Source organism: Jaculus jaculus, chromosome 2 (assembly GCF_020740685.1).
Source record: "Jaculus jaculus isolate mJacJac1 chromosome 2, mJacJac1.mat.Y.cur, whole genome shotgun sequence".
Lineage (NCBI taxonomy): Eukaryota > Metazoa > Chordata > Mammalia > Rodentia > Dipodidae > Jaculus > Jaculus jaculus.
In genome coordinates, this window is record NC_059103.1 from 208,545,972 (window position 1) to 208,562,563 (window position 16,592).

The 16,592-nt window shown below is 39.5% G+C and overlaps 1 protein-coding gene across 12 annotated transcripts in view; it reads left to right on the forward strand.

The window, feature by feature from the left end:
- Cyrib (CYFIP related Rac1 interactor B) overlaps positions 1-16,592 on the forward strand; it is a 160,441-nt gene that overhangs the window by 134,248 nt on the left and 9,601 nt on the right. For all 12 annotated transcript variants that reach the window (XM_045143401.1, XM_045143395.1, XM_045143398.1 and 9 more), the window contains 7 exons: positions 4,396-4,501; positions 6,845-6,981; positions 7,540-7,617; positions 10,401-10,517; positions 11,337-11,416; positions 12,968-13,094; positions 14,615-14,685. In XM_045143401.1, the coding sequence (XP_044999336.1) occupies positions 4,396-4,501; positions 6,845-6,981; positions 7,540-7,617; positions 10,401-10,517; positions 11,337-11,416; positions 12,968-13,094; positions 14,615-14,685 (716 nt within the window). The remainder of the gene's footprint in view (positions 1-4,395; positions 4,502-6,844; positions 6,982-7,539; positions 7,618-10,400; positions 10,518-11,336; positions 11,417-12,967; positions 13,095-14,614; positions 14,686-16,592) is intronic.

Sequence of the window (16,592 nt, forward strand, 5' to 3'; positions counted from 1 at the left end):
AGGGAACTTTATGTGACCAGACTGTTTCATCTATTAAGTTTCCTAGGAGAAAGTGAAATCACCCCAGTAGGTCTCCATCTGCCACCTCTGATGGCTTCATCCCATGAGGGAACAGTGAGTGCAAGTGCCTCGGCGTCCAGTCCTCTCCCTTCAGAAGATACTGGGTCATCTTTTGACCTTTGTTCTCCAGCCCATTTTTGAGTTTTACTCTTAGAACTTTTCCTTCTCAACAACATCTTCCATTTTGCTTTTCCTCTGCTGACGTCTTCCCTTGTACATACTTACCCAGCTGGCCTACGGAACCCAGGAGACCTCCCTTAGCCCTTCTCATTGTTTACTACTTGCAGGCTGTTCTCCCTTCTGCTATTCTTGGTATCTTCTCATCCTATCCACCTTGTTTTTTTCTCTTGTATTTGGTATAGTAGTGAGGGCAGGGTAAAGTGTGACTGCAGCTGGATGGTGTGTGGGTGTGTCTTGTGTGTGTGCCAGGGTCTCTTGTTGCTGCAAGTGCCAGACACATGCTCCATCTTATGGCTAATTTTATGTGGTTGCCAGGGAATTGAACCTAGGCTGGCAGGCTTTGTAAACAATCACCTTTGACATTTTCCCAGCTGCAGTGCATTACTTTTATGGTAATCATCTTCCTTGAAAAGAAACCAATCATCAGTGTTCATCTGTACCACTCTACTTTGAACTTGAGATTAAGCCTGATTTCCTTCATAATTTGCTATCAGTCCCTAGAACAGTACTTTGTAGGCAGTTTACTGTTGAAGAAATAAATATAGGACTTTATATTATTAGCTTAATCCAAATCTTAAGATTTTACTAAGTGAAGGCATTCAACTATTACTGAGTCACAGGCTCAAAACATGTTAAATATGGTTTTAATGCACAATCATTTGTAGACACTTAGTATTTCTTACCCTATAAGTCACACCAACTCACAGTATATTCTGAAGTGTTTGATAGTGACCTCATGTTGATAACAGATTATTTCATAGTTGAGTTCTTCGCATTTGGTTACAGTTATCTATGGTCAATAAAAAAAAATCTCATTCACTACAAAGACACTTCATTGCGCTTTTTTTTTTTCTCTAAAGGATGTTGAACTCAGAATTTCTTCCCCCCAAAGTAGGGCTCACACTAGCCCAGGCTAACCTGGGACTAACTGTAGACTCAGGCTGGCCCTTCAGAATCACAGTGATCATCCTACCTCTGCCTTCTAAGCACTGGGATTAAAGGTGTGTGCCACCACAACTGACATTTAGGTTTTTTCAAGTAGCATTGTTTCCCATTAGAAGGGTTACCCTGCATCTGTATGTGGAAAGGTTCCATGCAGTGAGAAAGTGTTCCCCCAGGTTATAGACTCACTTGAATACACACTAAAATTTAGAAGACAGTACAATGATGAGAAAGGATGTGTAAGGTATTCAGGGAGGGTACGTATGCTCTGTAACCAGGAACTCTCAACACTGTGACCAAAGATTGAAGTCTCCCTAGGAGTCCCTAGTCAGTGACTCTTGTAATTGCCTGAGGATGTAACCACACGTACAATACACTTATACTACTCCATGATTTGGTAAGGTAAAGAAATGTCTCAAAATATTTTTAAGAAGCTTATGGGGATAACAGGATCTATCAAAAACAAACAATAACAAAACCACATAGAAGTAAGGGAGTAGGGGAAGCAGTGGTATGAGACTGATCCTTACTAGGCTTTGAGACTTATCACAAAGGTTACCATCAGTACACTGGCAAAGAATTTAAGGACAGAGAAGTCAGAGAATCCCAGCCACCAGGGAGGCTGAAGCAGAAGGATGCCCATGTGAAATAAATAAATAAATAAATAAATATATATATATATATATATATATATATATACACATATATATATGTATGTATGTATGTGTGTGCGCGCATATATATATGTGTGTGTGTGTGTATGTGTGTGTGTGTGTGTGTGTGTGTGTGTGTGTGTATATATATATATATATATATATATATATATATATATATATATATATACTTAGACCTTGTCTCACAAAACCAAACCAAAAGAAATTAAGGACAGAGAAATAGGTAAGTAAAATAGATAAAAAGTATGAATGTAAGCTAGAGAACTAAAGCTATGTAATACTAAAATATACTATAGACGGGGAACAAAAACTTGAAGCTGTTGAAACATTTTTCATAAGAAATTTATACTGAAGGGTAGGCTTAATGAAAGGTTTCTGAGTAGTAGAAAACCCGACCATATTCCAAAACAAAAATACATGTCAAATCTCATGTGCCAAATAGAGAGAACTGCTATAACTTGTATCACTGCCATAGTCAGTGCTAAGACTTAGCTTTGTTACTTAGTATGACTTGGAAGAGGCTTCATCACAACCTCTGGGAATGCATAGCCAGTGGAATCAGTTTTCAGCTTAGACAGTGAATGCGCATCTCTGTCAGAAAGTTGAGTGGTTTTGTCAAAGTCGTCTTGGTCAGTTTAAAATGGTTATCTTTTAGAGTTCACTTTGGCAATCTATAAAATAACTAAAAAATTATTTGTATTTTTATACTAAGCTCTTGTATCTTACAGATATATTCCAAGTAGGTACAGAATTCAAGAAGAAATAGAAATGTAAAAGCTTTATGATTCCCTTGATCAACTATAGCAAAGTGGAGGCATCAATAGAGTTGCTATGAGATTAGTCCATGTAAACAGTGTCGCAGGTACTATATGTGCCATAAGCTCAGGTAACCCACTTTCCAGTTAGCATGCTAATGATGTGGAATTGAGTATATTTTCATTAGTATTTGGAGACTGGGCGGTAGACACTCACCTCTGAGTACCTGAGTTTGGATCCTCAGGCCCCATGTAAAAGTACAAAGGAGCTGCGGTATGCTTCTGTAACCCGGTGTACCTAAGCAAGGAGGGAGTCAGAAAACTCTCCCAGAAGTTTATAAAAGGAGCAGTGAGCAAGAGACCCTGCTTCCCACAAGGTGGAAGGCGAAGAACAGCACAAGAGCTCACACATGAACCTGTGGATAAAATAAAACTTAAAATCGTTTGGAAAAATAAAACAAGACTTAAAATATGATAGTGATTTGAAATAAAATCTATGAAGTAAATAAATATTCTCTATAGTAGATTAGTATAAAGGGAAGGAAGAACTTTCCACTAATGCTAGAATGTGTCTCTGTATAGCATTTTAACATTTTTGAAACTGAGCTGTGGTGCTTGCCCCAGAATGTCTTGCCATCAACATTTACTAAGTAACCTTTTTGCATGTTAAGCTCTAATGAGTATTGAACTCAAACTTCCCCTTATAGCAGTGAGGTTGGGGTGAGAGGAGGGAACTGGAAGTTTACGGAGAGCCGTAAATATATGTCTGCAAGGAGCACTGTGTACTCAGTTCTGCGTCCAGGTGAGGCAGGGCCCTATTCACTAAGAAAAGTAGATGCCCTGGCTTCTGATGTTATAAGACTGTTGATACTGAAACCCTTTAAGAAAAATTAGGTGTGCTCCTAAGAAAATAAAATGGAAATTTGTTTTTATCTGTTTGCTTATTTCCTAAATAATTAAATTTATACTGCTTGTTTCAAACATACTGAGTCTGGTCTTGACCTAAAGTAATTTTTTCAGATACATTAGCATACTATCAAAGATGCTGAAATAGTCAATTAATATGACAAGAAACTCAGATCATAACATGTTGAAATACCAGGTTCTCATTCAATGTTGCTAGGCAATCACATGATTGACATTGCTATTGATGGTCTGTAAACTTGAGGAACTGAGTATGGAAAGTCCTGCTTACAATGCGGATCTCTAGCTTGTGGTTTGATTTCTTCCTTTTCAGTTTTGAAGCTGCCTTTTTTTTTTTTTAACCATCTTCAGGAAAACTAGTAGAAAATTGAAAAAAGACAAGGATTTTAGTTAAAAGGGAGTAAGTCTGTGTGACAATCTCTAAGTTACATTTTTCAGGTTGATTTAGGTTTTTGTTTGCTGGGTTTTGTAGAGTCAGCCTGTCCCACTAGATTTGATGATTATTTCTTAGTCTTTTCCCAGTTTGGGATCATCATTTTTTTTTTGCATTTGTTTCCCCCTGTAGAGATGGTAAAAGTACATATGTGTGGTACTAGAAACAGTATGAAACCTTTCCTTTGGTGCATCTAGAAGATACCAAGATAAACTTAGTTAAGCATTTCTCAGTTTATTTTAATTGTAAAAAGACACATCTATTACACTGGGGTTTGAAGTATTTGTGGAGTTGAAAAAGTCCACATTCAGTGATCCTGGGTTCAGTAATCTTTTTTATAGATAATATCAAGGTTTTCTTTATTTGATAAAACTTGTACTTTAATGTGACTTTTAAAAACCTGACTTTTATTCTTTGGGTTTTGAAGGCAATCCAGCATCCAGCAGATGAGAAGTTGCAAGAGAAGGCATGGGGTGCTGTCGTGCCACTAGTAGGCAAATTAAAGAAATTTTATGAATTTTCTCAGAGGTTAGGTAAGTTTAAAATTCTATAATTTTGACTTTCTTAGTGAAAAGCCATGTTTATTATTGACAAAAGTTATCTTGAGTATCTTATGTCCAAGATACTGAACTTTGGTGGGTATAGTTAGGACTATTGGGTAATGTGCTGATATTTCTGTCAGCACAGGTGTGAATTATTTAGACCATTTTCCTCAGCAAGTTATTTCTAGAGGGAAGTCTCTTTAATTTCTTTGCATGCTGAAGGGTCTTTGAATTAGAAACCAATTGGTAGAATTTGGCTCCATATCTACAATAAATTTTTCCCATGTGATTTTAAAAATACAGAAATTTAAATAATCCAAAAGCCCAAGGAAAAACTGTTAGGACCCTCTTTTCCATGTTGGGCTTAGCATTCAGAGCTTTGTATGTGATAGGCCCCTGAGACATCTCGCCCTTAGGATAGACTATTAAGTGTGGATACAGGCAGTAATTGGAATAGAAGGGTTATATAAGTTATCCTTTTCTTATTATAAGTTAAAACTGTAATTTATTTTTCAAAGCTTGGAAATAGTTCTTTTATAATTACTTGTCTTTCAGTCAGGTGTCTGTGTGGTCTGTACTTCTGCAGTCCTCTAGGAGCTTTGTCAGCCCTTTTCATATAGGTTGCCCTGGCCACCACATAGACTCTCTTGAGCTCCTAGTGCATGGCACATTTGAAGTGTAAATTAATTGCCTCAGGTTCTGAAGCTAGCCTGATCTCTTGGTGTGTGTCAGTGAAGAACAACTGGGAAATAGACCGAACTTAGTGGGTTTAAATATTTTCCAGAGTTTAAGCCATTGGACTTAATCAGTCCTAGTGAGTGTATCTTCCCTGGGTGCTATTTCTGCTTCAGCAAAGGATGTAGTAACAGTATATAGTGAAAGCAGTTGAGTTTGTTTATGTCATGAGAACCTTGAACTTCGATAATTTTACTCTAGGGGCTTCTGTAAAGTTATGACTAAAGTAAGGATTTAGGATTTAATTGATTTAGCATTATCTCTCTGCCAATAACCTGGTCACTAAGGTTTCTGGTTTCCTTGATAACAGGATGTGCTTTTTGCCTGTACGATAGGGACTTAATGCTTGATGAATGAGTGGGGAACATATGTACTAGGTATTTGAGAACAGTAATAGCAATAATAGATGTTTTAGGTTTTGAGGCATACTACCCATACCTTACTTTTTCTGGTCTTGATCATATCAATAATTGGAATTTTGGGCTAGAAAGATGGCCTAGCGGTTAAGGCACTTGCCTGTGAAGCCAAAGAACTCATGTTCAAATCTCCAGGTCCCATGCAAGCCAGAGCAGTGACACAAGTGTGCAATGTCACACATGCACACAAGGGAGCGCAAAAGTGTGGAGTTCATTCGCAGTGGCCAGAGGCCCTGGCACACCCATTCTCACACACTCAAATAAGTTAAAAAAAAAAACAATAAAATAATTGGGATCTTATCTGGACTTCATGTCTGTTGGCTCTTGGCCTTTCCCCCTCCAACCTCTTGTTTCTTCTCTGCTGACTTCACGGTGTAGCTAGGGATGAGGGCAAATAGCACCAGGAGTCAACCATAGACGACAAGCTGACCCTTTCAGAATCCTACGGTGCTGATGGGCGGGCTTTCACACTGCACACAGGCCCTGCTTGTACTGCAGAAGAGGAATCTGTTCTTGCGGTTTGCATAGTGTGAGAGGACCAAAGCCAACATTACCACACTAATTAGGAAGGTACTGAGTGGTGCTGACAAGGTTTAATCTTCTTGGCCTGAAAGACTTCCTGTACTTGTTTTGGTCTGAGGCCCCCAAGCTGTTCATATGGAAACAGCTACCTGTGGGAAGCTACTGCTTGTGCTGACTGTAGACACCCACCTTCTCTTGCCCTTTTCTCCTTTCTGCTCCAAGGGCTTACTTTGGGACTGCCTGAGGATTCAAGATAAATACATTCAACATACTAGGTTCTTTTCACTGGGCTAATTTATCAGCAGTGGACAACTAAGCCTAGTTTTATAGTGTGCAGTATTGAAAGGAATAGAATATTTGTCCTATGATCCCATTTAATTCAAATCACATACATTATTTTGATTATTTTGAATGTGAGTTTATAGAATTATAAAATTAAATTAGATCCTTTAAGGCCTTCATTGTATTAAACAGTTTGAGTAAAAATTTAACGTACATTAGTAATGAACTATGTAAATATTTTTGATTTGATTATATGTACATTATCTGTTTTTTAATGAAACCTTACTTTTTGGGAATTGGACATCAAAGCAATTATGAATTCGCTTTTTCAATGATAAATATTTGAGAGATAGAGACAACTTTTTAATCTCTTCACTAGAAGCAGCACTAAGAGGACTTCTGGGAGCCTTGACGAGCACCCCGTACTCCCCCACCCAGCATCTAGAGCGAGAGCAGGCTCTTGCCAAGCAGTTTGCAGAAATTCTTCATTTCACTCTGCGGTTTGATGAACTCAAGGTAGAATATCTTCCTGGCCTTGGTTGTTGTACAAATCCTGTTTTTTAATAAGCACTAGGAGGAGAACCTGGAAACTTGGTTAACATGTTTCAGTGATGTCTACTGACCTTGAACAATGGGGAACTAGACTTGGAAGTGGCCAGTCTTTGGATATATGGCAAATAGCACATCACCTAGTATTCGGTCTTTATTTTAAAAATTATTGAGGCAATATTGAGCTTCTTTTCTATTTTATTTTTCTTTTCTGTTTGCCTCGCTTCATTGGATATTTCATGGGTGCATCACTTAATCTTCTTATTAATATTTTGAACAGAAACTCTTAGTATGTAAACTTAGTCAGCTGGGGAATTGCCCTGTTTGTTTATATTTTTTGCACAGGACAGTCTCATTCCAGACCATGCTGACCTGGAGTTCTGTAGCTCCAGGATGGCCTCAAGCTCATAGAGATCCTTCAGCCTCAGATTTCAAAATGCTACCACACTTGGCTGATTTTTCACTTAATTTTTATGAAATGAAATTAACATTTTGGTATATAACACGTTGTTGTTCCTTCTTTAGATGACCAATCCTGCCATACAGAATGACTTCAGCTACTACAGAAGAACATTGAGTCGTATGAGGATCAATAATGTTCCAGTAAGTTAATGCTTTGAATTGAGGTGGTGCTGGCAAGAATGATAGTATTGGTTCATTTTATTCCCCCCTTTTTTGTGGGGGCAAGCGTGATGACACACGCCTTTATGAGACACACACACAATCGACATTGACATGCCAGGGCCTCCAGCCACTACAGTTGAACACTAGATGTGTGTGCCACTTTGTGCGCCTGTGCGACCTTGCACACTTGCATCACCTTGTGCATCTGACTTATATGGGATATGGGGAGTTGAAAATTGGCCCTTAACCTTTGCAGACCAGCACCTTAACCACTAAGCCATCTCTCCAGCCCTTATTCCTTTTTTAAAAATTAGTTGTTTGGCTGCAAGCAGAGAGAATGGGCATACCATAGCCTCTGTAAACAAAGTCCAGATGCATGTGCCACTGTGCATCTTGCTTTATGTGGGTATGGGTAATCAAACTCCAGTCATTAGATTTTGTAGGCAAGTGCCTTAGCCACTGAGCCATCTCTCCAGCCCACTATTATCCCTTTTATTTGTTCATTCATTCAGACATTGTAGCTAGTATTAAAGTTGGTAAGTATAGGCAACCACAGCTTTGGGAAGAGAGAGTAACCTGAAGCAAAGCATGTGGTGCTGTCTACTTTCCCTTGTCTTTAATTTCCATTACAACTTCAGTAACGTTGATTTGGGTCTGTATAACATTAACACCCCGAGGAAGTTTGGGCCGTTTTGAGTAGTTTAGTAAATACTGGAACAGTGTAAGGAGTGGTTAAATGGCATTAGACATTTTTTCTTTTAAGATTCCAAAGACACCATTTCTTTATTGCTTTAAGAAAAAGTACTTGTGAAGGGGTTGTTGTAAGATAGACACCAACCAGTTGGAGGTTAAGATTTCTCTTCTGTGACACATTTTTATATTGAAACCAGCTTGGTTTTACACCGAACAACTCCTAGTGTAAAGTTGACTCTAGTATCTATCTTTTTAATAACTCAGTCTTTAGCCCATCATTAGGAATATCTTAGTGTTGTCTTGTAATTCTAGGAAAAGCCAGTACATCATTTCCAGTGAGATTAAGTTCAGTTTTTCCATATCCTTCCTCTTATCTCGTACTACCTGTGTTGTAGCTGAGACCCAGTTTTCATTCTAGTTATTTTATAGCAGCCTAATTAATTTTCAGACCTAGAAGCTTCACCTTTTTGGAAAACTCTGCCTACTGTTACGGGCTAGTTTTCTTTAGCAGATTACTTACTTCTCCTTTCTTGTAATACTATAAATGGCTGCCTATTCTACCTGAAAGGAAGCCATAACCTTAAGATAGCATTTAAGGCCCTTTAGAGCTCTCTTTCACACTTTATTCTTTTTGCTAGTTGCTACCCCTTTACACTGAATGTGCTAAAGTGCACTCCCCAGTGGCGTGAGTGGCACACAGACACACCTCCCTTGTTCTTGTCATCATCGTAGAAGCTCAGCCCTTCCCAGCTGTAGCCTGAGTCCCGTTCTCTTCCCTTTTCTGTCTTTGCTTGTTGGCATTGACTGGGGTGTTTTGTGGGTACTTGCATATTAATGATGGGGGACAGGATATAGTTTCTGTGGCCCTTGGAGCAGTTTCTGGTACAGTGGAAAGTCCCATCCAGTTGTGTGTTTAAAATTCCATAATACCTAGTAAAAAACTTCAGTAGCTGTTCTTCTTTAAAATTGTTTATCACTTACAGTCTTTTCATTTTTAAGTATTGTGTGGACATGAAGGTCTGAAACTATTTTTTTTAATTAGGAATCATTTATTTAGGGGGAAATCACAAATTATGGGATTTATTTAAGGGAGATTGGGATTTAAGAGAAACTGAGGCCTTTAAATAGAGACTAGAGTAAATCTTCAAGCACATGGAGGATAGAATTTAGGCACTTGTGTGAGGAGATTTAGAAGGAATGCTCATAGCATCCGCTCTGGGTTTCCCCATGGAAGAAAGGTAAAAGGGCAAATGTCCTGGTGTGGTAGCGCACACCTTTAATCCCAGCACTGTGGAGGCAGAGATAGGAGAATCACCGTGAGTTTGAGGCCACTCTGAGACCACATAGTGCCTGGGTAGAGTGCATTACTACCCCCTTTCAAAAACGGCAGATGATAGTGGGGCTGGAGAGATGGCTTCGTGGTTAAGGAGTTTGCCTGCAAAGCCAAAGGATTCCACTTTGATTCTCCAGGACTCAGATAAGCCAGATGCACAAGGGGGCACGTGTGTCTGGAGTTTGTTTGCAGTGGCTGGAGGCCCTGGCATACCCATTCTCTCTCTTTTGCTCTCTTTCTCAAATAAATAAATAAAACATATTTTAGAAAAAAAATGTTCAATTTTTTTTAAAGGCAAATGATAGTGACTTAAGGAAGACTAGCAGAGAGAAATACTCAAATGAGAAATGTGTAAGTAGTAAATAGTGTTATAACCGTAGTGACCAAGTATAGAGAAATTACGTAGGTAGCAAACCTGGAGTTCATGAGAGCACCCAAAAGTGCACATGTGGTTGGTTTGGAGACCAGAGGAAAAAAAATCACACAATCAAAGTGGGAAATTATTTCAAACTATAAAACAGAGACAAGCAGAAAAGTTCAGGTAAGAAACAGTGTTCTCCCACTTCTGGTAGAAGCCAGAGACTCATGTATGTCTGACCAGAGATGAGAGGGTCCTGAAACTAATATTAAGAGTATGTGATTGATTAGTGTAATGAGCATTGCTGAAGCAGGTGGTACTCTTAGTCCTCGTGTGTGTCATCACATTTAATGTCCAGTGCTCTTATTTATTATGTAGGCAGAAGGGGAGAATGAAGTAAATAATGAACTGGCAAATCGAATGTCTTTGTTTTATGCTGAGGCAACCCCAATGCTCAAGACCTTAAGTGATGCTACAACCAAGTTTGTATCAGAGGTGAGTGTTACCTAGGAACTAGTCTTTACTTTGATGCTCTTCCATTTGCTAAATACCGTCTCTAAGCTGACCCATCCCCAAAGATGTGTGTTGAGTCCTGAGCTTTCCCCAAAGCCTTACACAGCTGTACACTTGCTTACCATCTGTCTCCAGAGGTATTTTGAACACTGCAGTGATCACATGGCCTAACTAACCTTTGATTGCCTTTTCCGTCCCTTTTCTCCGATCTTTCCTTTCTCAATTAACAATGCCACCTGTACAAGCAGACACCTTAAGGAATATTATTTTAACTTTTTTCTTTATTTCCTTCTTTACATCATTAACTCCATGCAACAATCTTAATGGCTCTTCCTCCCAGATACATAATGGATCTGACAACTAACTCCTCCTCTAAGTATTCTCTTACTTGCTACCTTTGCTACCTATCTTCTCTTAATTGCTCTTCCTTTCTCCCCTCTGGCTACACTGTAGTCCTTTTTTCCATGGAGGAGCCAACTAATCCTCTTAAAACATATGCCACATCCACTCCCTTCTCTGGCTATATAAAGTGTTTTCATTACTCTTGGGATAAGTCCATTGGCTTCACACCTCCTTCTGTCTGCATGGATATGCTTACTTTGGCCCAGAGAGCAGCTCTTTCTAGGACCACAGGCTCTTTGGCTGTTTTCAAGCTCAGAGACATATCTAGGCCATTGTTTGAAAAATTGGTAGTAGAAACCAAATAATGAAATTGCTAATTTTTGATGCTCTTAGTTTTTCTTGAGTAATTATTCTTAAGTGATAACCTCATTACTTTTTTTGTTCTCTGTATACTTTCAGAATAAAAATTTACCAATAGAAAATACTACAGATTGTTTAAGTACCATGGCTAGTGTATGCAGAGTCATGCTGGAAACACCGTGAGTATTAGCTGATCTTTTCCACCTTAGCAGGACTATTGGGATGATTGGTACTTCAAAACATTCCCAAATACATCTATTTGAAAAGTGGATATTAAGCACATCCCAACTTTAAAATGTGAATGCATGAACAAAGTTAGAATAATGTATCTTTTGGTTAAGCATAGTATTGGATTCCAAGTACCTCAGGCCAGTAAGAGTAACCTGTTTCAGAAAGAGTTGTGTGATATTTATGGGGAAGGAGAAGAGCTTTCAGTAAAGAATTTGCCTCTTTGGCAGAGTGCTAAAGTTACTGTTCAGTTTGTCCCTTTTGTTCCTCTTACATTATTATTTTATTATTTTTATTATTATTATCATCATTATTATTATGTTTTTTTGAGGTAGGGTCTCATTCTAGACCAGGCTGACCTGGAATTAACTATTTAGTCTCAGGGTGGCCTTGAACACACAGCGATCCTCTTACCTCTGCCTCCCGAGTGCTGGGATTAAAGGCATGTACCACCATGCCTGGCTTGTTCCTCTTACTATTATTATTTTTTATTTGAGTATCAAAGAAGCAGACAGAGAATAGAGGGGGAGGGTGGAGAGTGGATATGCTAGGGCCTCCAGCTGCTCCAAATGGAACTCTAGGCACAAGTGCACTCCAGACATTTTGTGCATCTGGCTCCACACTGGGGAATTGAACCTGGGTTCTACATTGTAGGCTAACACCCCAACCATGAAGCCATCTCTCCAGGTGTGTCTGTTCTTTGTTTTTTAGCATGAACATGAATTCTCTTTTGAGGGTTTCTTTCTAAAGTCAGCAATCAGAAAGAATCCTTCTTGGATTCTTGAATAAGATAAGGTTTTTACTAGGTGACTTGAATGTGGCACTTTACTTTCAAAGGTTCTGTTCTACGCATAATTTTATCAGCAAGCCTCATGAAGCCAGAGGCCAAATCACCTCTCATGCCTTCCTGGCCTTCCTGTGTGTGAGGCTAGGGTGCTGGGAAGTGATGGGATTCATACACAGTGCCAAACCTTTGTAGGTCCAGTGTACCCACTCTGGATCTGGGCTCTTGCTGTGGTTCCCATACAAATCAAAATTCTACTTTTTCCTAAATGACAGAAGAATATGGTGAAATTTGAGAAAAATTCAGATGCAGTAATGTGTCTAAATCAAGCTGCCCAGAAAATAGCATCCTTACTCCATGAAGCTAGTGAGTGTTCTGGTCATGTTATTGGCAGTGACCGTCACACAGCACTCAGCCCCAAACTTTTACCATGACATAGCACAGAACACTTGTCCGTGGACTTAGTGTGGTTTTGGTGTTGCTTTCCCTGAAATTGTCCGTTTAGGAGGAGGTACAGTACTGGGATGGGTGCAGACAGAGATCAGAATAGGTGTGTAATAACTGCGTCACCATCACCACCTCATCTCTGGGATCCTCCTTGTAGAAAAGATAGAACTTGGTCGTCCTGTTTGGAGATGGAAGGAGTCAGAACAGAAAAGTGGAATCAGAACATTTATTGTGGTAAGCCTTATCCCTCCAAATCTTTTCTGCTCTCCAGGGAATACAGAAGCAGATTTACAAATGAAGAGACAGTGTCATTCTGTTTAAGAGTAATGGTTGGCGTCATAATACTCTATGACCATGTACATCCAGTGGGAGCATTTGCTAAAACGTCCAAAATTGATGTAAGTTATATAAGCTTTTATTTATAGAGCCAGCATGCTGGCTGTCATAGGCTGGTCGTGGTGTGACAGTGGAGGGTTTCCACTCTGCTTTTTTTAAAACCATTTTATTTATTTGAGATAGGAGGTGGGAGACAGAGAATGGGCACACCAGGGCCTCTAGGCACCGCAAACATGTGCGTCACCTTGTGCATCCGCTTTACATGGGTCCTGGGGAATCACACCTGTGTCCCTAGGCTTCACAGGCAAGTGCTTTAACCACTAAGCCGTCTCTCTAGCCTCTCTCTGCTCTTTTGCCACATTTCTGTAGTCTGTATAGTGGTAGAGTTAGAAGATGGAAGGATAACTTTCCATACAGCATCTCCGTGTAGGGCCCTTCTAAATATTTGGCAAGATAAGTCAGTAATTAGGTAAAAGAAATTTTCTAATGCCCTTTAATTCCTTTGTCAAAGGCCTCTTTAAAAAGGGGATTGTTTTGAAATATATTTTAAAAATTACTAATAGTGTTCCAGTGAGAAAGTGAAGGATTTTGTGTACCTATCCATGATAATTTGTGACTACTACCAAATTTCTCCTTTCCTTCTCTCTTGGAAAGTTTCTGTTAGAAATGAAGTCATTTCCTGGTTTCTCTTAGCACCATTCATGTGTAGTAGCATCGACATTCCATATAGTGGTGGTGATATTATCAAGTTTGCTCTTAATTTAACTGTGCCTGAGAAATTTCACATTTGTTCTCATGACGTAAATACTCCTCGGTTAAAGAATTTAGCGCTTCACTAGTAAAGCACCTGAAGATTAGGAAATTAAGTACTAGAATTGCTAGTAAGTGGGAGACTGGGAGGTTGCTAACGTCTCACCTGTCTCTGGCTTCCAAAGCCTGTGTTCATTCTCCTGTGCTATGTTCTCTTCTTGAGACAACCTTCTTGAACTCACCCTCCGTCAGTTCCTGAAGTAAGTCCCTGCTGTCTGCCTGCCAGTTCCTGATGTTACCCTATCCTTCAGGGCTCTTGGGCTCCCCTTCCAGCTCCACAGGATTCCTGTCCTCTGTTTGTCATAGGCTTCTATCAAGGGAAACTTCTCTTTTCCTATAGCAAATCTGTTTTCTCCTTTAATTTGCTTACTGACACCCTTTACAGAAGTCTTCCCTTAGCAGTATGGTTTTCACTTATGGGTGGTACTTTTTTTGTTTTTTCGAGGTAGGGTTTCACTGTAGCCCAGTCTGACCTGGAATTCACTGTGTGGTCTCAGGTTGGCCTTGATTGAACTCACAGTGACCCTCCTACCTCTGTCACTACGCTCAGCTGTTATGGGTGGAACTTTTGTGTTTGTGTGTAGAAACTTTTACTTCACTGACTACAATTGTGTATTTCTTCTGTCTTCTAGTAATGAATAATTTGACATTTCTAATATGTAATCTCTGTAATTATAAATAGTTGTACTTCCAGTTTAAGTTTTGCTGTTTTGAAAATGACTGATTGATAAAAAGCAAATGTTTTACTTTTTCTGTTTTCTTTTCTCCATAGATGAAAGGTTGTATCAAAGTTCTTAAGGAGCAACCTCCTAATAGTGTAGAAGGTCTTCTAAACGCTCTCAGGTGGGTGTCTGTGCAGGTACCGGTGTTTGACACAGCTGTTAAGGTGACCACTGTGTGCGTGTCAGCAGCACCAGAGGCTGCGGGCAGGTCAGTTTTCAAGCTGGGAGCTGGAAGGCCCCTCAGCTCGCGGGCCATGTTGCCTCCAAGTCATGATTGCAATGCTTTATGACAACTGAGAATTGTGGGTTCATTTTGGTCCAACATTGTGTTTTTTACTATTTGCCCCTTTGAAACAAGATTGCTTAAAAAAAAAGTTTTAAATATTTCATTTATTTGCAAGGAGAGAAAGAGAGAAAATGGGCGTTCCAAGGCCTCTAGCCACTGCAAATGAACTCCAGATGCATGTACCAATTTGATCATCAGGCTTTATGTGGCTTCTGCGCAATCAAACGCAGGTCATTAGGGTTTGGAGGCGAGTGCCTTAACTGCTGAGCCATCACTCCATCCCGCTTTTATTTTTTTTTATAAAAGTAGTACATAAGGATTGGAAATAAAATTTAAAGAGAATTTAGAAATATAGAAACAAATCATGTAATCTCACCATGTTGAAATAAACTACTCTTGATATTTTGACATACAAACTTCCAGTGTTTTTTTTCCTTGTAAATATGTATATAATCTTACAAAATAGTAATTCTATAGTGTGCTCCACACAGGACAGGGTTGACTAGATGTCTATGGGCATGCCAGATGTGTATGTGCTCCTAGAGTTCGAAGTCAAGCCTCTTCAGGCCCTCAGGCTTGCACATGGAGTGCTCTTAACTGCTGAGCCCATTCTTTAAGCCCAGAGTGCTAAAATCTTTTTAAATGAACTTCTTGGTGCTTTCTAACATCGCGACACAGTTGTAATTATTTGTGTGTATGTGTGTGTGTGTTCACTTAAAAGGTAATTTTCCTTACTGAATTATTTGGGGTTTAAACAAAAACTAACATGAGCACATATTGCATAGTGATGTTTACTGTATAAAACGTGTAGTCTGCCACATCAGCTGAGTGAAACTTTTAGACAGATTATAAGTTCTGTCTAAGCAGCAACTGCCTGAATGAAACAGATGGTTCTAAATGAACGTCAGAAGCACTCGAGAACTTAGTTTAATTGGTGTCTAATGATGTCAGGCTATTCCAGCTATAAGACTGATCATTAGAATTTGCTCTCCTGAGGCATTGTCATACACATTACAGTGGTCTTCATTGATACAGTGTCACCAGGCTCTCCACAGTTTTTTTCCAGACACACTCACTATGTCTCAGCCAGTCTCAGTTTTCTCCTATGTCCCTTTGATTGGTCCGACAAGTCTGCTGTCCATCAGTGAGTGACAGGAGACTTGCTATGGCTATATTGTGAAAGGAGTTGAGGCTTTACTGTTGTTCTGTTACCTTGATGGCAGTATGCTGAAAGACAAGTTGAGAAATGCAGAATCAAGAGGAACTTTAGATCTTAAAGGTTTTTTTCTTTTTTAAATAAATAGAACAAAGGAGTGTGTTGGTTGTGAACAAAGGACCAAGATAATGTCTCTTAAACAGGAGTCTGCAGAGGCAAACGTCACCTGTTGGTTTTGTTGTTTTCTTTCCAAATACATAATGGACATAAAGTTTCATCATAAAGACAGATTTTGAGCTGTTTTGCTTTTTCGCCCCCCTCCCCCCCCCAGTATATTCAATAGTGTCTGGCTCCATGCCCTCCTGTGAGGTGTAAGTTTGGTCATTCTGGCTGGGTGCTCTATAATCATGGCATGGCCAATGTCAGTTGGCAGTGAGGTCTCATGTGAGACAAGGCTGTTCACCACTGCAGTTCGGACATGGGTGCGTTTGGGCATTGGTTGCATCGTCATGATAAGGGCACTGGAGGTAGCACAAGCACCAAGAGACCAGAGATTTTGCAGGCTTTAAATGCTGTATCTATTTTC